General features: G+C 42.0%; 2 protein-coding genes across 3 annotated transcripts in view; both read left to right on the top strand.

The window, feature by feature from the left end:
- Positions 1-1,621: 1,621 nt before the first annotated feature.
- On the top strand, positions 1,622-9,327 carry hsf5 (heat shock transcription factor family member 5). 2 transcript variants are annotated; one of them, XM_033610456.2, is made up of 7 exons: positions 1,622-1,737; positions 2,251-2,739; positions 4,749-5,063; positions 5,272-5,363; positions 5,702-6,076; positions 8,338-8,445; positions 8,579-9,302. In XM_033610456.2, exons 2-6 carry the CDS (start codon positions 2,259-2,261, stop codon positions 8,443-8,445), a joined length of 1,371 nt encoding a protein of 456 aa, XP_033466347.1. In that variant the 5' UTR covers positions 1,622-1,737; positions 2,251-2,258; the 3' UTR covers positions 8,579-9,302. The 2 variants fall into 2 exon arrangements, with proteins under 2 accessions (XP_033466347.1, XP_033466338.1); XM_033610447.2 differs by lacking the exon at positions 1,622-1,737 and having other exon boundaries at positions 2,001-2,739; positions 8,579-9,327.
- A 323-nt stretch (positions 9,328-9,650) lies between these two features.
- The window catches only part of rnf43 (ring finger protein 43), a 114,820-nt gene continuing 100,511 nt past the window's right edge, over positions 9,651-23,959 (top strand). The window contains exon 1 of the mRNA XM_033636541.2: positions 9,651-11,122. Within this exon, the coding sequence (XP_033492432.1) occupies positions 10,901-11,122 (222 nt within the window). The 5' untranslated portion in view covers positions 9,651-10,900. The remainder of the gene's footprint in view (positions 11,123-23,959) is intronic.

The raw sequence follows: 23,959 nt of genomic DNA, 5'->3' as shown, positions 1-23,959 counted from the left end.
GGTTAGTTTTTTATACTTATTGGGTCCTACTGATCCCAAATGGCTTGGAGAAATTAAAAGACTTTTTTGGTTGTAAATCAATTGATTTCTGATACTAGAATGTATTTTACAGTTTTTGTAACAGGAACAATATTTGTATAATATATATATTTTTTTAGAAAATGTTCATGCTCAAAAGTTATATAGCCTTTAGGAATGAGCTGGATGTGGAAGGGAGGCGCAGGAGGGAGGAGTAAAAAAAAGAGAGTGGAGAAGCTGAGGAGTCAGACACAAGTTTAAACGTTTTTGCATTGCATTACACAGTATTAGATTATCTTAAATGCGCTGTATGTAAGAATGTGGCCAAAATGGTTACTGCACTCAAATTCAAAATACTGCCGTGAGTCGTGTCCGCCCCCCTCCCCTACAGAAGGGCAAGCTGGAGACTGATTTGTTTGCCCACGCGCGGCTGCTGTGGCAATGTTATGTACCGGGACGCTGCTAATGCTGCTTGCCGTGCTGCTGTAGCTCAGTCATAACTGTAACTGATGCTGAGACTCTACTGACTGTGTGACTGGTAGACAGCGGTGGGTGGCGCAACAGGCCAAAACACAAATTCAAAATGTAAACACGATTTGCAGACTGCAAAACATTTTTTTAGATGCACATATTCTGGCTGTACTGTTGTTGTCGGTGAGATCAGTATGTTATATGAACATTATTCCTTAGTCTCTGTGACATATTAGGGAGGATTTTACGACTGTTTGCTTTAGATTTCTTACATATCGCTCCTTTAAAATATGTGAACACGCTAGTTTAACCTTTTGAGGCCTGGAGCAACATTGCTTTTCTTATGCTGCTTTCGGATGCCTCAGTATTAAAGCCTTTAACCCTGAGCAAATTGGTGCAATTTCTTTCAAAAACATGGGTAAAAAAAGGCAGTGAGCAACTTGGTAAGAAATGTTCCACAAATTGCAAAAAATAACTAGATTTAGAAAATTATTTTTAAAAGGCTAGGGAATAAATATATTTATAATTATCATTATTTTATATTAAAATTTTGTTACAGAATTATTAGATTTTTTTTCACTTTTCCAGCAGGTCATTTCCTTGTTTGTTTTTTTGTTTTTTAAATAATATTCTCGTTTAAAATGTTCTCTTTTTACTTATTTCTTGTTGGGTTTTTGGGGGGTTATTTCTTCTTTTGTTGTTCATTAACTTCTTCCCATATTTTTGAAAGACACCAAGCCAACTTGCTCAGGTTTCAAAGGGTTTACAGCATTTAAAATATATTTTTGTAGTCTCACATGATATATATCAATTTTCTCATTGGTTTATATTTTTCAGTCAAAATTTACATGGATGCTGTCCATCTGAGTGGAAATGTGAAAAACTTCTTCCAAACTGCATGTTTAAATAAACATTTTTTCCATGCCTAAAGACAAATAAAAACACTGAAATGGCTAAAAATTGTAGCAGTGGACTTGAATAGTTTTCCCACCACAGATTTGTCCTAAGAGACACACAAGTCATTGAGAGTTATTACAGTAATATTTGGAAAGCAATTCCTTGCCGTTAAAAATTAAACAAAAAATAGAATAAAATAAAGACACACAAACCTGCTGCAGAAGGTCATAAAGTGTCCTCTCTAGCAGAAGGCCGTTACAGAATCCTGACAGTTGGTATCAGATGAAACGTTTAGAAACTCCAACAGCTCCAACGGTTCTGAGAACAGCAGAGACATCTTTGATGATCCAGGTAAGACTTAAGATATCTTCTTTCTTCCGCGTGTAGAATGACTCAAAAAATATGCAAAGCTAGCATTATATCTAAATAATTTTATGCAACTTTACTTAGCGCAGACTACTTTACTTAACTCAAAATAGCTTCAAATACAGCAGCTAACTGGTGAGCTAATGTCAACGTTAGCCTAACAAGCTAATGCTAGCTAACCGTAACGTTAGAAGTTAGCGTTAGCATTTTCAGCTTTTGTGTCTTGGGCACAACTAACAATTTACAGTATTTATTTTTTGGAAGTTAACACTATCCTTACGTTATATTGGGTTAACTTCGTATGAGTTTTCAATTTGTTATATTTTGTAACTAAGTTGCTCCTACTTATTGGTATAAGTGCAGTCTATCTTAGTTCTAACTGGTGCTAAAGGTGGATTAGCATTAGCTTACTAACTGATGACGGTTGGTGTGATATTAAGATGAGGGGGCGCGCTGTGTTCACCAGCTTTACCTCAGTTTTTACTTCTAACTTTACAGATAAAAACATGGATATTGGTGGAAGTTTACTCCCTAGTTGCGTCAACCCCAGTAACTTCCCTGCCAAACTCTGGCGTTTGGTGAACAACCCGCTGAATGAAGCCATCTTCTGGGACAAATACGGACAATTGGTCGTCATTGACCAGGATCTCTTCGAGAGACAGGTCCTGTGTCCGTCCACCGTCTCCTCGGACAGCGCCGACGCTTTCAAGACGACCAACTTCTCCAGCTTTGTCCGCCAGCTCAATCTGTACGGCTTCAGGAAAGCGGAAGCAGCTGATACAGGCGCCGGGGGCCATTCACTGTTTCATCATTTTTACAACCCAAACTTCAAGCGAGACCGCCCTGAACTTGTTGCAAGTCTGAGGAGACTCACTGCCGACTACAAGGCCAAGGTGCAAGCGGGTGTGGTCGTGCCAAGGCAGCCGGCGAGCCGACCCCCGCGATACAGCTCCGGTGATGAAGGGCAAGATCAAAAGAGGAAACGAGGTAAGTGTCACTGCATGACTTTGAGTGGGGAGGTAGCTGTGGATAGCAGAAACCCACTGTATTGTTCACACAAGTTTCCCTATAGTGCTATTAGTGAATAATACTGTAAAATAAAACTAGTTCTTAAACCTTTAAAAGGTTAGAAAGGGTCATCGCAATGTTTACAGGGTCCCATGTCTCTTGATATAAACTAAGAGATCAGTACAGGCTATCTTTGTACATCAAATTGCAAATTAATTAAGAGAGATGGACGTTTCCAATGCAGTTTGAATGTCAAATATCCATTCAGCCACTGTGAAGGTATCACTGTCTAAAGAAACAAAAGAAAACTGTCCTGCCCTCAAATGTAAGGGCATAGGTTTCAAGGATTATAACAGCAGTAGGCTATAAGATGCAGGTGGGGGTTTCAACATGTTGACCCAGGGAAATATACATTACTGAGAGCATAAAACCAATTGGAGGGTCTTGTTAATGTGTCATATTAAAGGTCCAGTGTGTAGGATTTAGGGGGATATATTAGCAGAGATGGAATATAATATAATAAGTATGTTTTCTTGAGGGGGAAAATCATCTGAAAATAAGAATCATTGTGTTTTCTTTACCTTAGAATGAGTCATTTATATTTACATAGGGAGCAGGTCCCTGAAATGGCATGTTTCTACAGTAGCCCAGAATGGACAAACCAGACGCTGGCTCCAGATAGGGCCATTCACATGTTCACGTTGGCCACTGTAGTTGGCAGCCCTTCTGTGACGAGTGTCAGAGAAACACTGATTTTTAACGTGAAAGTGTTTTTAGCGGTTTAAATCACCTGGTCTGTCTATTTTGGAGAGGGAGAGACCTCTGCGGATAATTTGGCTCCTCACTAAAATCTCCTGAACATCTCGATCTGAAGTTCTCATACATGAAAAGTGAGCAGGCCCTTCATCAGGAGGTAAAAGGGTACAGATGACCCCAATGGCCCATGTAAAGGTCTATGGTTGACCCTTAAATGGGATTAAGTACAATTTACTCACTGACTTATATCAATGACAACACAAGTATGTATTTACATTATACGGAAATGTACTTTCAACATTAAAACACAAGTCAGCGTGCCATCTGATACTCCTACCTCCCACAGCTATTGTGAAATGGTGCGGTCCATCTGACAGAGGTGGCCGGATGAGTGATGCGCAGAACTCACAAGTGCTGGTGATGTAAATGTGAGGCGGACTGCAGCCTGACTTAAGTCAGATTGCCTCAGTAAATATCAGGGACAACTAAAAGCCAGGGTACAGAGAGAACAAGAAAATGAAAGGAACAGAGAGGCGATGGCCAAATATCTGGCAACAAAACGTGAGGAATCCCCAGGTATGATGGGCGAAGCTGATGGTGAGAAGTGAGAGACTAATTTTTAGCTAATGACATCTGCTGTGGCATTCTCAGTTTTAAAACTATAGTGAAGACACGGGTATCATATTAAACTAGAGGACCTAATGCACCCACTGGTACCAACCATGTTAAGCTATCTTGTCAGAAAGAGGGCTAAATAACACTTCAAATTTACAATAGATTTTGGCTAGGGAAAAGGGATAATTTCTGTTTTTCAAAATGGTGTGAGCCACCTGGCCCGTTTGTTTTGGGGACTAGGAAATGTCTGCAGATAACTCAGCTCCCAGTAAAAACCTCCTGAGCAGTGAATGCTGGAGGAATTCTAACCTGGAGGAGTTTCAGATGGTGCTATCTGCAGTCCTCACCTACATCTTACACACTGGACCTTTAAAAGTGTGTGAAGCTGAGGAACATAGGACCATGGGAATGTAGATGCACTCCCTCTTTAAACTTTTCAAGGACCATAAAGAGTCCACAAACCTGTAAAGGTCATTATGAATCCTAAATGCTTTGCCCCTTTTCATCTGAACCAAACTTCTAATTGCAATTTTATTTCCACAATCCAGTTCTTTACATTTCAATAACAGCTGTCTAACAGGTTGTTGTCATGGTCTGCTTTTTCTCTGTTTCCGCAGGCAGTTCTTCACTGCTTAGCCCCAAACATCAGGAGTCAACTCCTCGTTACCATCCAAATAAAGCTCAGGTCATGACAGCGTACAATGGAACCCCAATCCCACCACAGTTCCCGACAAGGGGTCTTGGTGCAGCTTTTGGGCCTTCTGTCTTTGCGACAGACAAAGGGATGCTAGCGTCTTTAAGCCACCGCTCCACTGCAGAACCCTCAAGCCCCAGTGCTGTGCACTTTCAGCAGAGTTTACTGGCCCGTCCATACCATGCAAATCCAAATTTCACCACTTATACTGGTCATCAGCCTGGCTTCTGTTCCCCATGTGAGTATGACAGTCGACATACATAATTTTATCTACATTGTGCATGAGTAGTAAAAACACTTTAGCTATAATGTACTTGTAATATACCAAAATGTACTAATCTGTGTTGAATAAATATTCTTTATTAATTCTCAATGAAAGAATGTAGGTTTCAACTCCGAACCGTGCATTTCATAATCTAAAATATTTTCTTTTGCCCTTTTGGAAGTTTGCCAGTCTTACCATCCGAGCCTTTTGGCATCACCCATGGCAGGAAGTGGGCTTCAGACAGGGCTGTTCTCTCCCCACAGTTATTACCAGGTAAGTAAATAGGAATGTGATGACTTTGTGTTACATAATCAATGATGAATCTGTGATTGGTCAAGAAAAAAGAGGAGGGCTGCAACTAATAATTATTTTCACTGTAGCTTAGTTTTTTAATTAATTGATTAGTTGTTTGGTCTTTAAAATGTCAGATCAGATTTTAAAGTTGTTGTTTTTTTAATAGAAAATTACGCAAACTAATTAATCGATTATCACATTTGTTGATTTAATAGTTGAAAACGAACCAATTAAAATATTAATCATTGCAGCTCTAAAGATGAGTGTTTTAAACAGGGACTTTGTCTAAAGCATATCTTTTTATTTCACTGTTTTAGGCTAGCTATCCTTGCAATGTGATGTGTCATGGGGACAACAACCAGGACTCAAAGCAACACCAGGATGAGAAAAAATGTGACATTAACTTGGACGCAGTTTTCCAGATTGCAGATGAGGTGATGCAAACCCTGCCCAGTAACAGCGTGGTTGGAGCTGTGACCCCCGTGAAGCCAGGCGCTGCAATAGTGCCGTCCTCCAACACCTCTAGCACCATGCTGCGTGACAGCTCTGCCAGCACTGTGAAAGTTGAACCTTTAAGTCCTTGGCCCATCATAACAGCTGTGGCGGGCAATGTTGATTTGATGACATACAAACAGGAGGAGGAGTCTGTGGTTTCAGTACCAGAGCAGATGCCTGAAGATGCGATAAATGAGGTAAGCCTCTACATTGCAGATCTTCTGAAGGCATTTAGCTTTATTTTTTCTGAAGAGTGAGGTCTGAGTGGTGTGTTGTTCCCTGTTGTAGCATAGACATTCTTTTCTCTATATTTTTCATCAATATATTTTATAATAGGCACGGTGGTACAGTGGTTAGCATTGTCGCCTCACAGCAAGAGGGTACCTGGTTTGAACCCCAGGGTGGGGGAGCCCTTCTGTGCCAAGTTTGCATGTTCTCCCTGTGTCAGTGTGGGTTTTCTCCAGGTACTCCGGCTTCCTCCCACAGTCCAAAGACATGCAGGTTAATTGGTGACTCTAAACTGGCCATAGGTGTGAATGTGGGTGGTTGTATGTCTCTATGTGTTAGCCGTGTGATAGTATGGTGACCTGTCTAGGGTGTACTGTGCCTCTGGCCCAGTGTCAGCTGGAATAGGCTCCAGCCCGCACACGACTCCTAATAGGATAAGCAGTAATGAATGAATGTGTTATGATATATATATATATACAGTACAGGCCAAAAGTTTGGACACACCTTCTCATTCAATGCGTTTTCTTTATTTTCATGACTATTTACATTGTAGATTCTCACTGAAGGCATCAAACTATGAATGAACACATGTGGAGTTATGTACTTAACAAAAAAAGGTGAAATAACTGAAAACATGTTTTATATTCTAGTTTCTTCAAAATAGCCACCCTTTGCTCTGATTACTGCTTTGCACACTCTTGGCATTCTCTCCATGAGCTTCAAGAGGTAGTCACCTGAAATGGTTTCCACTTCACAGGTGTGCCTTATCAGGGTTAATTAGTGGAATTTCTTGCTTTATCAATGGGGTTGGGACCATCATTTGTGTTGTGCAGAAGTCAGGTTAATACACAGCTGACAGCCCTATTGGACAACTGTTAAAATTCATATTATGGCAAGAACCAATCAGCTAACTAAAGAAAAACGAGTGGCCATCATTACTTTAAGAAATGAAGGTCAGTCAGTCCGGAAAATTGCAAAAACTTTAAATGTGTCCTCAAGTGGAGTCGCAAAAACCATCAAGCGCTACAACGAAACTGGCACACATGAGGACCGACCCAGGAAAGGAAGACCAAGAGTCACCTCTGCTTCTGAGGATAAGTTCATCCGAGTCACCAGCCTCAGAAATGGCAAGTTAACAGCAGCTCAGATCAGAGACCAGATGAATGCCACACAGAGTTCTAGCAGCAGACCCATCTCTAGAACAACTGTTAAGAGGAGACTGCGCGAATCAGGCCTTCATGGTCAAATAGCTGCTAGGACACCACTGCTAAGGAGAGGCAACAAGCAGAAGAGATTTGTTTGGGCCAAGAAACACAAGGAATGGACATTAGACCAGTGGAAATCTGTGCTTTGGTCTGATGAGTCCAAATTTGAGATCTTTGGTTCCAACCGCCGTGTCTTTGTGAGACGCAGAAAAGGTGAACGGATGGATTCCACATGCCTGCTTCCCACTGTGAAGCATGGAGGAGGAGGTGTGATGTTGTGGGGGTGTTTTGCTGGTGACACTGTTGGGGATTTATTCAAAATTGAAGGCACACTGAACCAGCATGGCTACCACAGCATCCTGCAGCGACATGCCATCCCATCCGGTTTGCGTTTAGTTGGACGATCATTTATTTTTCAACAGGACAATGACCCCAAACACACCTCCAGGCTGTGTAAGAGCTATTTGACCAAGAAGGAGAGTGATGGAGTGCTGCGGCAGATGACCTGGCCTCCACAGTCACCGGACCTGAACACAATCGAGATGGTTTGGGGTGAGCTGGACCGCAGAGTGAAGGCAAAGGGGCCAACAAGTGCTAAACACCTCTGGGAACTCCTTCAAGACTGTTGGAAAACCATTTCAGGTGACTACCTCTTGAAGCTCATGGAGAGAATGCCAAGAGTGTGCAAAGCAGTAATCAGAGCAAAGGGTGGCTATTTTGAAGAAACTAGAATATAAAACATGTTTTCAGTTATTTCACCTTTTTTTGTTAAGTACATAACTCCACATGTGTTCATTCATAGTTTTGATGCCTTCAGTGAGAATCTACAATGTAAATAGTCATGAAAATAAAGAAAACGCATTGAATGAGAAGGTGTGTCCAAACTTTTGGCCTGTACTGTATATATATATATATATATATATTATAATTGATTCCTAGATATTTTGGTATATTTACTAGAGAATGTGTCACAGTGTAGCAGAACAGCACATTATTTGCTGTGGTGTTCTCTGTGCCCTGGCAAGGCTACCAGCGATGATGCAACGCACACTGAGGATGTATGTGTCGAGGTTTGCGACACTCTGAGGGATACCAGTCAGTCCAGATGCACAGGAAGTACACCAAGTCTTTAGGTAAGACATTAGTGAAAATTCAGGGGGCACATTTAGAAACTAGTCACAGGAAAGGCATTTAAATTTTGAATGTATGTTTGCAAGTCATCACTGAAACAAGTTCACTGACAGTTGATTATATTTCTCGTTGTAGATCTCAGCTTGTTGATTTGATTGACGTGTGACAGGGATTCGTGATTCACGTCAGGATGTGATCTTAATTTCTCACTGCAGCCAGATGTTATTCTCCACGTTACTGATTCTTTGTTGTGTAAAAGTTTGTTGATGTGATCTAATTTTAATCTTAAGTATATTTTGTTGTTGCAAAAGTAGGTATATGTTGTGTATCTTTGTGTATTTCCAGTAGAATTACTTGTACCATGGTACATTTTTAAAATGTAAAGCAAGGTTTTATCTCTACATTTTTAACACAGTAGTATTTAAAAAATTTGACCACTTTGTGATGTTTTTAAGGAATTGTAATTTTAAGTGTGGTTTATGTAGATTTGCTGCAGTAGGGCTGACTCAGCTTCTCCCCATTTTTCACCTGCAGTCTGTTTTTAATAGCATAGCTGGTAGCATCCGTCATAGCAAGTTGTAACAAACTGCTGTAATGAGCTGAAAATATTGAACAGATGTATGAAAATATATAAATTCATTTAATCCACGAGTGACTGTTTGCATTGTGATGGTGACCAAGTGGTGGGTGCATTTCCCCACCTTTTTATTTTTTACTTCAAAGGTGCAGCAGTTTTAAACTTGTAACTGAGATGTTTTTAAAGGGACCTGTATTAAATTAATAATTAAAGTGAGAAATATTTATGATGATTCAGCTGAATGGGTTGTTGTGCATGTGGATTTCATGATCACTGCAGCTGTGTGCTGAAGGTGTCTGTAGGCTTTTGAACAGTAGAGGGAGCCACTTACTCGTTTGTGATCAGCACTGCTGCTCCGCCCTCAGCCTCCAATGTGGCCTTGGGGTGCTCCTCGGAAGCTCCTGCGATGTTACAGCTTTAACTATTTTTGTAGCGTCACCATAATAAATAAAGGACCTATAAAGTTTGGTAACACTGTTTCTTCTCAGGCTTAACAAGGCAGGTGACAAAAAGCCACCTTTCTCCAAAGATATCTGGTCGTTCATGTGCGTCGTTTCTATAAAAAGTGTAATCTCTGACAGGACGTGAACGCAGCAGGACAGTGAGCAGGTAGAGAGTGTCAATGAGATCCCAGGGGAGCGAGAGACAGTCCGGGAGGTAGACTTTTGGGACGGTGTCATGACTGTACACGGCGTCTCTCCTCTTTATTAACTTTCAATGGAGCCCACGAGGAGTTTGGACCACTTTTATGTCGTACTTTTTGTGGTGTTTCTGCTCCGTGACCGCTGATGAGTTTGATCATTTCCCTCGGTGTTCTCAGGAGGATCGTATCTAATTTCTTACAGTGCAGCGGAGCCACTGAACTCAGGGGAATGCCTGTGTGTGATTGTGTGTGTGTGAGAGTGTGTCTGTGTTTTTTTTTTGTTTTTTTTTTTGTACAACCAGTTGGTTTAAATGAAGACCGACTGTAGAGAATAGGTTGATGGGTCTGTTACAGAAGTCGCTGTGGTTTCGGACTCAGTATAATTACCACGTTATAAGTGAAGTAAGGCAACGGTCCATTTGCTTTGGTTAATAATTAGATAGAGCGGCGTGCTGTATTTAACTTCTTCGAGGATTATTTTTCGCAACATTGGTTGTAAAAATATTACCCAACTTCTTTTTTTGGCACTGCTCTATCAGTCAACATGCCTTATAAGTTTCCGGCGGCAACCTGTAACCCAGCCTTTGAAGTTCAAGTCGTCGCTCGTGCGTTTTTTGTGGATTTATCCAGAAAATGTGGCGCCCGCAGGATGTGCTTTCTTCTGACGCTTGTTTGTTTGCTCGCAAAATGTGATTGTAAGCTCCAGTGACTGGTGCACACTGTGATATTAATAGTAGTTTGGATACGGATGAAGATTGATACACTGTTGTCAGGACGTGCCCGTGTTGGAGAGGATACAGCAGCTCGACTGTAACGCCGACACATTACAAATGAGGACATTTGTTGTGCACACTAACACAACACAGAGTGTCTTCACGGTGCCATGCCACACACATTAATGACACTGGATAAAAGTTCATTTAAGCTCACTGCTGTGTGTCGGGAGATATCAGCTCTCTGCAGCGCTTTGTCCCATGTGGGCACTGAGTGATTCGCGTTTCTGTACAGTTTGAATATTAACTCTGGTGCTGAATGGAAGTTTTGGGACATTCACGCATGAGTTATGATGGCAGTGCTCCAGCTTTAAAAGTTTAAGCAGTATAGTCGTCGAGGCTGAAAGAAGAAGTGGGACGTATACATTACACATATCAATATTTCCTCCGTTTGTCTATCCGCGGTGCTTGCCTGCTTTGAAGTCCACCATGTGCGGCCGGGCACCGCCGCTACAGCCGAGGCCATGACCGTCCCCCAGCGGCGCCTGGCCGGGCTCTGGCCGTGGCTGCTCATGGCGGCCCTGCAGGTGGTGCTGGGCCAGCCGGGCTTGGAGTCGGAGCGGCCGGCCTTGCGAGCGGTCATCAAGGTGGCACTGCTGAACCACGAGCCGACGGGGAAGCCCATCACTCTGGAAGGGGTGTTCGTGGGAGGAAGCGCCGGCTACGCAGAGGGAAAACTAATGCAGGTAAGGAGTCATTAAAGAGCATTTACATGATGTTGTATGTTATTCTCACTTATCATTTACCTCCAAACCTATAAAGGTGAACTCACTGAGGAGTGCGTGTGGGCACCTGTTGCCAGAGTTTGTATGGGCTCTAATGCCTTGCTCAAATACAATTAATAAATGTAGATGGGTGGGAATAATTGGTCCTCAATCATGGGCGGATTATGAGAATATGGGTCCCAGGGCACAGACATTCATAAGGCCCCCCACCTCTACTGCACAGTTGCACAGACACACAGACTTTGTGGTGGTTTTGCATCTCTTTGTAGTCGCAATGCATCTTTTCATGGGTTTGTTTCTTGTGGTCATTTTGAGTGTGTTCCCAGTTGGTACATGCTAACTTGACATTTGACATTTTGCAAGTGAAGGCCAGGGGGCCCCTGACACGTTGGGCTCCTGGGCCTGCGCCTGGCAGGCACGCTCAGTAATCCATCCATGTCTTCAACCTATGTATTGTTGGCATCGTCTGTGCATAGATATACACTTACATCAGCCAGTTGCTCTGATTACCATTTTGTCCCAGGGGACCCTCCCACTGACAGTTTCATTGTAGTAGAGGATTATTAAACTTGAATGTTCTCCCGTTGTACAGTGCTGAAAGTATATTGATCAAAGTAAATGGTATCATACTTTAGGACCTGGGGTGTAATTTTGGGCCACATACAGCCCAGTTTGATCTCAAGTGGGCCGGACCACTGCATGATAACCTATAAAGAACAACACCTCTAAATGTTTCCCTGTCTGTTAGTGTAAAGAATCCTGAAGATGTTCATCCATTTACAAAACATAATGGTCAGCCATGTCTGTCTTTGCACGTGCATTTCTCCATATATTTTCTCCCCTGTGTAGTAAAGCTGACATCACCACACCAAACTTAAGTGCTAAATGCTGTTGAGGAGGCAGTTAAAGTTAACAAATCAAGTGTATTGTCAATACGCCGTATGTTTGACTCGCCTGGACTAGACTAATCTCTACTACCATCACTGTTGGACTGGGGAGCAATAATTCATCACTGACAGTCCATAGATCAGAAGTGGTCCATGTAAAAGCATTGATTTGATAATTAGTCATCAGTGCATCTATCCGAACAGTTTACCCAGCATCCACTGTCTGATAAACTAAATTATTTAACACCTGTACTTGTTGCTATACGCCCTCAAAATAGTGCAGTGACCGGGGGTTACTGTACACTGTGTCTTTCCGAGAGCTGCTCACAATACCACAGTTCCCACTCAGCGTGTGGTGACAGAAAATCTAAATTCCTTGAACAATAACGATGACATACAGGTGTTATTGAGGTTAATTTGTTTTCAGGCTATTTCTACTTATCCCTGGAAAAAAAAGAACATTGGTTTGGCTGTGGTTGCCAAGCTCTTTTATGTGTATCTGTTCAAAGGTGATAGCTTTGTTTTGCAGAAACTATTTATGGCATCTAATGCTCTTCCAACATTTTTAATATCAAGGTGTGGTCGAGGACTGCAAAAGTGTTTTTTTTTTGTTTGTTTGTTTGTTTTTTTCACCATTTACCATTTAGGAAAAAAAAAACATGCCGATACCCTGCAGATGTAAAGTATGCACTCTATTCAGTGTGCATATTTAGGATTCAGGAGTGGATTAAGGCTCCTGGGCCTTAAAGCTCGGCTGTGTCAATTTGTTTACCGTCTCCAGAGAAACGGGACGACAGACATGAGGCACTGTAGGATCTTGTCTCTTGTCACTCACCAGGCGTGGGAGGCTTTGTGAATGGCAAGCCAGATGCTGCAGTTAGCCATAATTGATAAGGATTTACATGGCTTCTCCACGGAGAAAGCCCCAGTATAAGGCACCGTGAAAAGCCATTGCTGTTTTCCTCTCCAGTTATTCGGCTTTAATGTGTCTGTGTGGGATGTTGACAACATGTTATGGATGCATATTACCATGCAGGTGAGATCAAAGACACTTCCAGCTTTCTGGGATTTCCAGCTTTCTTTATTTTAATTCTCATAAAACCTTGCACAGTGTTTTGTAGTGTTCCATGGGGCCACATGTGCTGTAGAGGAAATGAAAAGATATTAACCCCCTGTCACCAGGTCTCAGTGAAGAGCTACAGCTGCATATTATGGTAACAGATGGGTGACTGAGCTCAATCAAGATTGTAGAAGTGATATCTGCCCAGATTTTCCTAAAGGTGTGAAGAAAGGTGCACCAGCCACATTCAAACTAATATTTTTATCTCAGCCATAGTCTGAATGATAACATCCCTGTTTTTTCTTACTTTCTGCTGGCTACAAAGTCCGTACAGTTGGTTTTGTCCGCTCTTCTGTTTCCTTGTTTCCCTAACTCAGACCATTGATTGTGGTTCTGTCTGAGGTTTGGAAGGTATAGTTTTGTCAGACTCTCTCTTCCCAGGCTGTTCCCACAGTGCACAGAGGTGGTGTTATGCTGCAGGATGCTCTTTGTTGCAGCTCAGGCCTGTTCCGACAGGTCCTCACTGCCTCTGCAGGCTGCTTTACGGTCCCGCTTTATGTTCTTGTCTTCCAGTGGACGGGGGGGATGAAGGCTGGAAAGGAGGTTGAGTCCATAGATAGGTCTGTCTTTGTCCTTTTTCTATCTCAGATTGTGCTCTCTCTCCTCTGTGTTAAAGGGCCAGTTTAGCTCCAAATCAAAAATACATATTTTTCGTCTTACCTGTAATGCTGTTTATCAATCTAGATGATTTTGGTGTAAGTTGCTGAGTGTTGGAGATATTGGCTATAGAGATGTCTGCCTTCTCTTCAGTATAATGGAACTAGATGGCACTTAGCTTGTAGTGCTCAAAGTGCTGAGAAAACAGAAATGTCACTCGCTCAAGATAGTCAATAAAACAGTCTAGATTGATAAAGAGCACTATAGGTAAGGAAAAATATGTATTTTTGATTTGGGGGTGAACTGTCCCTTTAAAATGGTCCAGATGTAATGTATTATCATGACTGCAAAGCCAAATTGTCTTCTAGCTTAATTCCTGTCTGTGACTTCAGTGAGTGCACTTTCGGAGTCTCAGACGCTATCCCAGATTTTACTCTGGACCACATGTTGATCTTTGGCAACATGTCACTCCTCTGAGCCTTGGATTGTCTCGCTGTTTTATTAGAACTGTCTAATTTTTGAAGTTAATGTCAAGGAAAGCAACATCAGACATTAGAAGTTAAACATAATTTTGGCTTTGTATGAGTCATACATTGTTGAAACTTTGTGCTGTTATGTAAAACAGTACAGATTCACATACTTTTGGCGAAGTTTTGTTGAACTGAAGTTACTTCTCTGATAAATCATCAGATCCTGTTTTGATGATGTTTGGTAACACACGTGAGGACCACACTCAGAGCGTTTGAGGGTAGAAGAAATCCCCGGTTTCCCTCAGTGTATTCAAGTCATAAGACTTTGCTTTGGTACGCATCTCCGTCTGATCTGTTAAACTGTGATCTCCCTGGAAGTATGCCCTGTCCTCTGAATGAACACGTTCATTGGAACACTGGCTGGGGTCTGGCCAGCACTATTTGGACAAATACAAGTGCTGAGGAATTTTGACTCTCTCCCCATTTCCAGAGTGAAGCTTGCATTATGACCAGAGGAGCAGTGCAAAAGCTCCGGGGATAACTTTGAACTTGAGAGGATTGTCAACTGTCCTCTGGCCTCTGTTTAGAGAAAGAGTTTATCCTCCAATGGGCAATGTGCCCAATTAAGAGCTCCACCTATTTTTGCTCAAAGACATCTTGACTTTCTTTTCTTCCTCTCACTGTATTTTTGGGTCTTTGTACTTTGAAATGTTGAATTGACCTTTGAGAGCTCCCTTAAATACGTCAGCTATAATTAAGTCAGGGCAGGCAATTGACTGAACACCAGTTAAGTCTGCACCACTTCACATTCTTTCGTCTCCCTTCTCGCTATCCCATAAGGTACTGAATGCCTCCTCGACCAACTGAGGCCACTATCTGCATGTTCCCCTCGCCGGCCCTCAGCACGGCCGTTAGGGAACGAGGGATGGGAGGGTGGAGGCGGCGCTGAGGGAGAACATCAAAGTGTGTCCAGTTCCGAACGTGAGCTGGGATGATTAAAAGCCGAGACTGTTTACACTGCACTTCCCATATGGGGCTTCTCCTCCCCCTCCCCCTAGATTTCCTGTCCATACTTCCTATCTCCCTGGATGAGATAACAGCCTGTCCAGGACTCCTCAGGGCTCCTCGCTGCTTTACATTGTTGGAGGTGCTGCTGCAGCAGATTGTTTTGCTTTTTAATATGTGGCATAACATAAATATATCAAGTCTTTGAAAGGTTTCCAGAACTGCGTCCAGTTGCCTGGAGCTTTTTGTTTAATATTAACCCTCTGAACTCCTCCACTTTGATTGGATGAAAACTCAAATATCTGCCCCTCCAGGATGTTGTAATTGCATCAATGAACACAAATTAATTCAATCCCTGTGAATTTTGCACGACCTTAAATTTGTCCATTCACTGCAACTTCTCTGTAAATTTGACCAATCATCATAGTTTCCTTTGAGTTTCCTGAATCATAGCAGTCCCCAAATTCACTTTCTTGTTTCTGATTGTGAGGATGCAGACATGTGTGATGCAAATGTGTCACATTCACCAACAAAATTTATGGCTAAAGATTGTGCAAGGCAGTTAACTAATGTTCTACACAAAAGCGGGGGAAGCCGCACCAAACTGCTGATCCATCTCATGCGTCATTCTACCCTCACTCGTGAACATAACCAACACAAACTACATCGATTGACAAACACTTTTCTATTGCAAAACAGACCGGCAGAATGACTGAAACATGTCGACAACAGACATATCACCATGACTATGGCTTTTGCATCCACATCTGAGTAAATATGCAGGTTAGTGGTAACATTAGTGTAGAAATCCCAAACTCAGAACAGTGCGGTTTTATTTTCACTAGAGAAAGTTGCCTTCGAATTTCAATGGACTCTACAAAAAATGTAGCTTTTTTATTGCAAAAAAATCCTAAAAACATCCCAACATGCATCACAATTTTCTAGAAAAGCTGCTGTGAAATCAGGAGATTTAGACCGCAACAATCCCAAAAAAAACCTGCAAAATCCTGGAGAAATCTCTGCCTTGGGGTTACTTTATGCTCTTTGAGAATGGGTTTTTACTCAAGACTTCATATACATAGGAACAAGGATGTGGATGAATTGCAACATTAAAAGAAATATCTCAACAGTAAAATGGCCGAACGTAGGATCAGTGTGGATGACGAACACAATCACCCTCTGAAGTCTTTCTGAGATGCATTAACAGTGCGAGCAGCAGTAGGGTGGAAAAGGCCTGCTCTGAATTTTGCTGCAAGCCTCGGTTTGCATTCATGGCATGCACGTCTGGCATGCAGAGCTCTGCGATGTCCACTGGTATGGACACCATATGAGACCCCAACATAAACAGCAGTAGAATCACATCCCCATCAGTCCATCTGCCCCTCGGCAGCACTGGCAGATATATAAAGGTATGAATGAAATCACTATAAGCTCTCAATTTCCCCCTGCTTTGCCTCAGCACCTGTTAAAAAGAAGGCTGACTTTTCTGTGATTAACTGCTGTTTGTGTAAAAAGGAAGGCTATTCAGGGACAAACATCAACTTATAACATAAGAAACATGCTCAGCGCTGTTGATACAGAGATTATTCGCATTCCTTTATGTGGCCAGCTCACACAGATCTGCTGTCAAGACATGTTTGTCTTTTGTATTTCCATATGGTCATCAGTTCAGCCTGCCTGCTATTGCTTTTCTGTCGTCTCCTTCCTCCAGTGATCTGAGACTACGATTCCATCTTGCCTCTGGCTCTCGCCTTGAACAGACCCCCATGTGTGTCCAACCTATCAGACAAGCTCTGGACTAATGGTTTCTCCTGAGCAGGGATCTGACAAAGCTGCAGCCTGCAGCACAGGAAGCAGGGGCTAGTGCCGTCCCGTTCACCCTCTTCCACAAGAGATGGCTGTTGAGATGTTTCTCAGGGCACTGGGAAGAAGGGAGAGGCAGGTAGGGGAAGCATGGCAAATCTCTTAATCCTGCCGGCCCCCGTCTTTTTAAGTCATTAGACCAGGTTCTGGAATTCATGAATGTTATACAACACATTCTTTTCCGCTTTTCTTAGCTCTCCTTGTGCAAATGACAAGAGAAAGTATCTGTTACTGCAGTATACACTCTGCCACTGTCAGTGTTTCACTCATACAGTCACTGAAAAGATGCTTAATTCCACGTTATTTGTAGCACACCTATGCAGAGCATGCAAACACACACACATGCTGAGTGCACACTCACAATGCAGTATGGTAAAGGCATTACCACTGGACTTATCCTTGAACCAGCCCACAGACAGGGCGAGTTGGAGAGGAGAAAGGGAACATCAGGGCTGAAACAAACAGCTATACCAAATCTCACATTAAAGGGGGAGTTTGGGTTTTTTTAAATTTGGTTGTATGAGGTACTTATACATAGAAAAACATATTTTAGCCACCGAGTTTAAGTGTATCCTACATTTAGAATATTTTACTGCTTCACCTTGCCGTCAGACAGCCGTTTCCGATGGGAAACTAAGGCTGCCATATCACCCTCATAAAAGCCACCAGACTCCATTGACAAAAACAGTCATTTTAATTTTTGCTGTACACAGGAATCCTTGGTCTACTGCTGCCTCGATCTGTTAATTTCCTCATGTTATTGCGTGACTTTGGCGTTTTAAAGAGTTAGTTCAGATTTACCGAAGTCACACACAAACAAACAATGCAGCTCTAGAGGCGGCAACTCGTGTTCTGTGAGGTAAAATTACTGTTTTTGTTAATGAAGTCTGGTGACTTTAAGAGAGCATAGCTAATGGATTCAACACCCCATTGCTGGCGATGGATTATCTGTGCACCCCAAAACTGGGGGATTTAAAAAGCAGCTCGAAGCAGTTAGCAGCTAACTCAAAGGAGAACAGCAACAAAAAATGTCCACAAATTGTGAAGACGGTAAATGATTGTTTTTGCCATGTTATGCTATTGTTATAGTTTACAAAGCACTGCCTGACAACTACTTTATCTATCTAAAATGGCACAGTTGAATGGCTTTATGTTGACATTGTTTGGTTCTGTGTAAAAAAGCAAAGCTGGCATCATGAAGGGTCTTCACTGTGGCAATATTACTGATCTCTGTATAAAAAAGGCTAATAACACAAACAGACTAAGTAATGGAGGCAGTGGTAGACCAGCAACTCCTGTGTTCTGCGAGGGGAAATTACAGTTTTTGTCGAAGGAGTCTGGTGTCTTTGAAGAGCGATATAACAGCTTCATTTCATGTCGGAAATAACTGTCTGAAAGCAAGATAATGGGGTGAAAATATTCTGATTCTTATTTTTTCAGGTGGCTAAAATGCGTTTTGCTGCTACCCTCATCCACAGCAGTACATTGCTTAGCTTCAGTGGCAGTACTTTTGCCTGCTTCTATAAACGAAGGGCGTGTTGACCACAATCTACTGTATGTAATTCACTGACTATGGATAAGTACCTCATAAAACCCCACTTCAAAAAATCCAAACTATCCCTTTAAAATGAGGGCTATAGAACTATGTTTGTGTCTGTGTGTGTGCTTTCACATTCACACGCTTTATTGATCTCAAGCACAGTGGTGGAAAATGTTGAAATGGCGCATACACACTCATAAACACACGCACACTCAAATGAAATGTTAATGATGCAGGCTTTTGTCTCGCTCTTCTTTTTGAGCACTTTTATTGTCTGTGCCTCTGTGAAGAAACCACCAGGGCGCTGAAGGAGTAGCAAATGTTTGCAGCTCTTTAAAGCTGTGCCATCATGCAGCCATGCATCCATCACAATGGAGAGGAGTGAGTCACCACTGACTATAAAAGAGCACATGCACACAATTCACACACATGCATTCATTTTCCTTTGATGGCGTCGTACCTGACATAGGGCCAGGCAGGGCCAGGGAGCTTTCAGGGTCAGTGGAATTCAATTATGTGGGGTTAAACAGTTGAGAATACCTCTGCATTTTTGCATTCCCAGAGAGATGGGTATCTGGTGCGACCTTTCTGAATTTGTCCCAATAGTGCGGGTCAAGTGAAGCACCTGTCCACCAACCTTCCAGTTGAAACTGATCCACTGGGAGTACAGAGGAAAGCCTGCTGATCCATGGCGGGTGTGGAGGCCAAGCTGTCCCTTCCCTGGGGATCAAGGCCACATTTATAGAGATTTACAGAGAACCATGTTGCAACAGATGACAATTGCACCATATGGCAGTAGAATTCATATGCTACTGATGGGAAAGTTGACTCCCACAGGTGACGGGAAAAATGCAGTGTATACAGTATCAAACAATACTGTGTGTGTGTGTGTGTGTGTGTGTGTGTGTTTTTCTAGCTGTTTCATAGAAAATCAAACATACACTACAGAAGAATCAGAATCAGAATCAGAATAACTTTATTGTCCTCAGAGAGGAAATTTGTCTTGAACAACAAGGCGGCTGCGGCTCACAATTTAAAAGAAGAAAGAAGAAAATGGGAATCACTTCCCACTTTACCCAAATCGCACAGCGTACACAGTCTGTTTTCCTCCTGAATAGTTTACTTATCAACTGTGCAACTAAAGGTCTTTGGCTTCTAGATAAGGAAGATTAACATAGGATCAAACTTTTGTTTACTACGGAGATATTCCATGTCCTTAATTTTGTTTTTACAAACCATTTTTCCTCTTTCTGTAGATAGAATTCATATCAGACTATTTAGAGATTGTACAGTTGTTCAACAGTTCACTGAAGCTTGATTTGGCTTCTCTTTGTCATGTTGTAAATTGCAATGTGGTGTGAGCTTAATTCCCAACTGTTAGTGATCATTTAAGACCCTAATCTGTGGATTTCAGCCGAATGTTTTCATCGATAATGCAAGCACAGACTTTATCGTCACACTGATCCTTCTGCCTGTCGTGGCGAGAGCTGCATTTTCTGCTCCCGCCAACATCAAAGGCTGAGACGCTTCGCTGCAGTTTTTTCATTTCTCTGTTTGTCTCGCTCCTCTTTCTCCCACAGCACAGCTTCAAATTCCTCCTCCTCACCTCCTGCTCTAACCAGCCCTCTCTTGTTTCTTGACAGCTCTTTAAAACGGTTGTAATTCATTGCATGCGCTTTAGTTTCAAGGATAAAAATGGCTACATGCACTCAAAAGGCAGGAAGCGCTTAGTTTGCTGAGAGGTTGGAGGAAAAGAGTCATCACCATACCACAGATAAATGCTCTCTGACAAACTCCCTCCCTCTCTCTGGCTCCCTGTGGCTCCTTCACTCACTCTCTCAGACATTTTTTTGTACGGCTTTGTGCTTGCCGCTTTGGCAGAAACAGCAATAACACCTCCCAGCAATGTCATTTCATATAAAGTTGTCTGGTTACTGTGTGACTATAAAACTATTTGTACTACATGTTTATTGCATGTGCGTCAGAGCTGCAGAGTGATATTGTTAAAAAAGCAGAATATGCATGAAGCAGTCTTCTGAGTGGAAGCACATTTTCTACCTTTCTGCTTGAACGCTTGGCTCAACGATCCGCAAGAAGAGGAGCTTTCACCTGTGTGACGGTCTGACTCTTTATGTGTGTGTGTGTGTGTGTGTGTGTGTGTGTGTGTGTACAAGCATGAGTGAATCTGTGTGAGTGTGTCCACTGTGTGTGTGTGTGTGTGTGTGTGTGTGTGTGTGTGCGGAGCTCCCATACTGAGATCATTTACCAAACTCTATTAAGCGGGATCAAAGTGACTTAGATCTTTCAGTGCTGCATGACTACAAAAGCCATATTGTAACCCCAGATCCAGGGAGATAACGCTGCTGACAAAAAATGCTTTATGTCTGCAAAAGTCACATGGTCACTTCTAAACAACTAACAGCATGTCCTGTCCTGTTTTTGACCCCTTTTTTTTTGGCCTTCTTCTCAGAAAGGCCTCAGTGTTAGTTTCATCAATGGCCCTCCTGCTTCGTGCAGAGTTTGATTTATTGAATTAAAAAAGCTGAGTGCAAATGTTACTGTATGACAAAGTCCGATTCAGTGTCATGAAGGCCACATGCCGCCCTTCGTGGTGTTAGCTGGTGCTTAGTCATTGGATATGAAGTGAAAAACCTAACAACCTACTCAAAACTGGGCACTTTAAGAAATTCTGATTGATGTGCCGTTCTGCTCATTTGAGTCCAGTAGATGAAATTTCACATCAAAATTCCACAATTCATTCGATGCTTTTAGCGTTAGATGAATTGTGCAATGATTCTGCTAACAGATGCTGTCACTGTAGTCTTGTAAAGCCTGCTTTTGTATTATAAGATTTCAGTCCTGGTTGATTCGTCAACACCTGTGGACCCCAGAATTGTTGGGGCCGAAAACGCTCGCTGAACAGCTACTTTTTTTTTTTTTTTTAGAAATACAGCACAAGAGTTTACAGTGCAGCCAAACAAACTCAATATGACAAGCATGCTGTGCCAACCTTGGTGGCAAATACATAATGTTCCTGTGTTTCTCCAGTTGAATGTGTTTAAAGGGGACCTGTTATGCTTTTGCTTCTTTTCTGTCATATATACTAGTCCATACCCATTCAGTAAAGCATACCATACCATGACTTAGTCATACCAAAAATTAGAAAAAAAACCACAAAAACATTCAGCCACAGGGGGAGCCACAGCGATCGGTCGCATTTTAGCCATTTTTAAGCATTTTTCTGTTGGTACTGGTACCGAATTCCAGATACCGATACCGGTACCGTATCGGTTCAATTATGAACGGTACCCAACCCCATACAGTACAGTGCTAATATGTCAGTCCACACTGTCACCTTTTCTTGTCTTGCTGGTAATTGTAACAAAAAATGAGCCATGACATTTTGAAAGAGTTAATTAAACAGAAACATCCAGTGAGGAAGCATCATAGATTTTTGTCTGTGAAAGACTCGTCACTGTGTTTTTTAGAGAATGATGGATCGTTCTCTGGGGAGCAGGTGCTGTATCACAATATAAAGCTCTGCAAATGGAAACATACTTACTAATACATAATAATACTAATACCTTTACCTTTCTGGTTTGAAATAGGGCTGTGTTTTTGCCCTTTGTAGCAGCTTGCCTGATCCTAATGACTGCTGTGAGAGCAGGAGGTGAATGATTGTTCTCCGCCATCATACTTCCAGTCACATGCCTGCCAGCGTGATAGATGGCTGTTCTCTCAGTCGGACTAAATGAAAAGTGCATGCTTCTGAATCAGACAAAAGGTTAGTATGTCTGCCAGACAAGTGAGTTTAACTGATGTGTTCGTCTGCGCTCACCTGCAGGGAGAGTCTTCTTCTTCCCCTCCAGGGAGTTTGTGTTAAATGCACACTCAGGCCTGCAGAGACAGAGTCCCATGTGACTCCTTGAGAGAATTTGAACTGGTGTCACATGGTCTTGCTTGGGTGCTACATGTACACACGCATGCGCTCACAAATACATTTCACACAAATCCTTGTACTGCCATCAGTACCATTTGTCAGCCTGCTTCTACTTATCCATTTGCGCCCATGTCACACTAACACACAATGGCCCAGTCCAAGTCACACAAATCCAATATAATAAACAGTTTTTTATCAAAGCCAATAGAGTTGTTCAAGATTTTAATTGATTGTTATTTTTTGGGAATTTTATTCTCCAATATTAAATTGGTTAGAAAAATCTATCGCTCTCAGTTGGCTTGGGGAAAATATGACTAAATAAGTTTTTCTCTGCCAAACACCCATTCACCTCAGAGGCTTATTAGCTCACTGGCTAACAGTGGTGATCTTTTTTTGGTACTCATTCTGCACCATGCCATGAAATACAAGCATTCGGACCCCGATGTCGGCGCACATTCACCCTGCTGAAGTGTCTGTGAGCAAGAAAGGACTAACTGAATCCCTACCAGTCTCATTGTGTTTCTTCTCCTCATCCTTCCACTGTGGGGGGCAAAGATGTGGATTGGTTTAAATATATTTAAGCATTTATCTTGCAAGTGTACTCTTCTTCAATGTTTTGTTTACTTCCTGGATTTTTCCCGCATGGAAATTCTGACCAATCAAGAGCAGCTTTCTCACGCAGGCATTTTATCTGGTCTGCTTCTAAAGGCTGCCGTGAGAACATGAACCGACTCTAGGCGATTATGAAACTTTGCAACAAAATTAGTCCCTGATTCGGACCAAAGCAAGCCAACTCTAGGTCTGAAAGCACCCTTAGTGACTAATGGGAACAACAATTTTTGAAATTGGTCCAGTAATGATTGAGAGTGCTGCAGGGAAACATGCTGCCATGTAACCATTCTCAGCAACTGTCAATTTATGTCCACTAAAAGTGTTTGTGTTTTGCCTCTGACAGGATCAGATTCTTTTTGTGTCTAACAACATTATTAAAAGGATCCCTACAGAGATAGAACTCTTTGTAAAGAGTAAGATCTTTTTGTTTAACCAGAAACAGCCCTGAAATTGCTCTCGCCAAATCCTCCAGACTCCATGTAAAACAAAATAGACAAACAAAAAAAAACAGCAATTTTTTAATTGTAAAACACACTTCATTAAAAGTTGACAGAAACAAAATAAAACACTTGTTTTGTCTTCATTTGTTTTTCTGCTGTTCCAACAAACGCCAACTCTGGTTTGGTCAGAATAAACCCTTAATGTACCCAGTAAGCTGTGAAAATATGCTGACTCTATACATGATAAAAATTACTATTTATTTCAATTAGGTCTAGGGGGCTTGGCGATAGCAAGTTCAGAGCTGTTTCTTTTTAAACAAAAAG

Source organism: Epinephelus lanceolatus, chromosome 11 (assembly GCF_041903045.1).
Source record: "Epinephelus lanceolatus isolate andai-2023 chromosome 11, ASM4190304v1, whole genome shotgun sequence".
NCBI lineage: Eukaryota > Metazoa > Chordata > Actinopteri > Perciformes > Serranidae > Epinephelus > Epinephelus lanceolatus.
The sequence above is the reverse complement of the archived record's forward strand: the minus strand, read 5'-3'. Positions and strand labels throughout refer to the sequence as shown.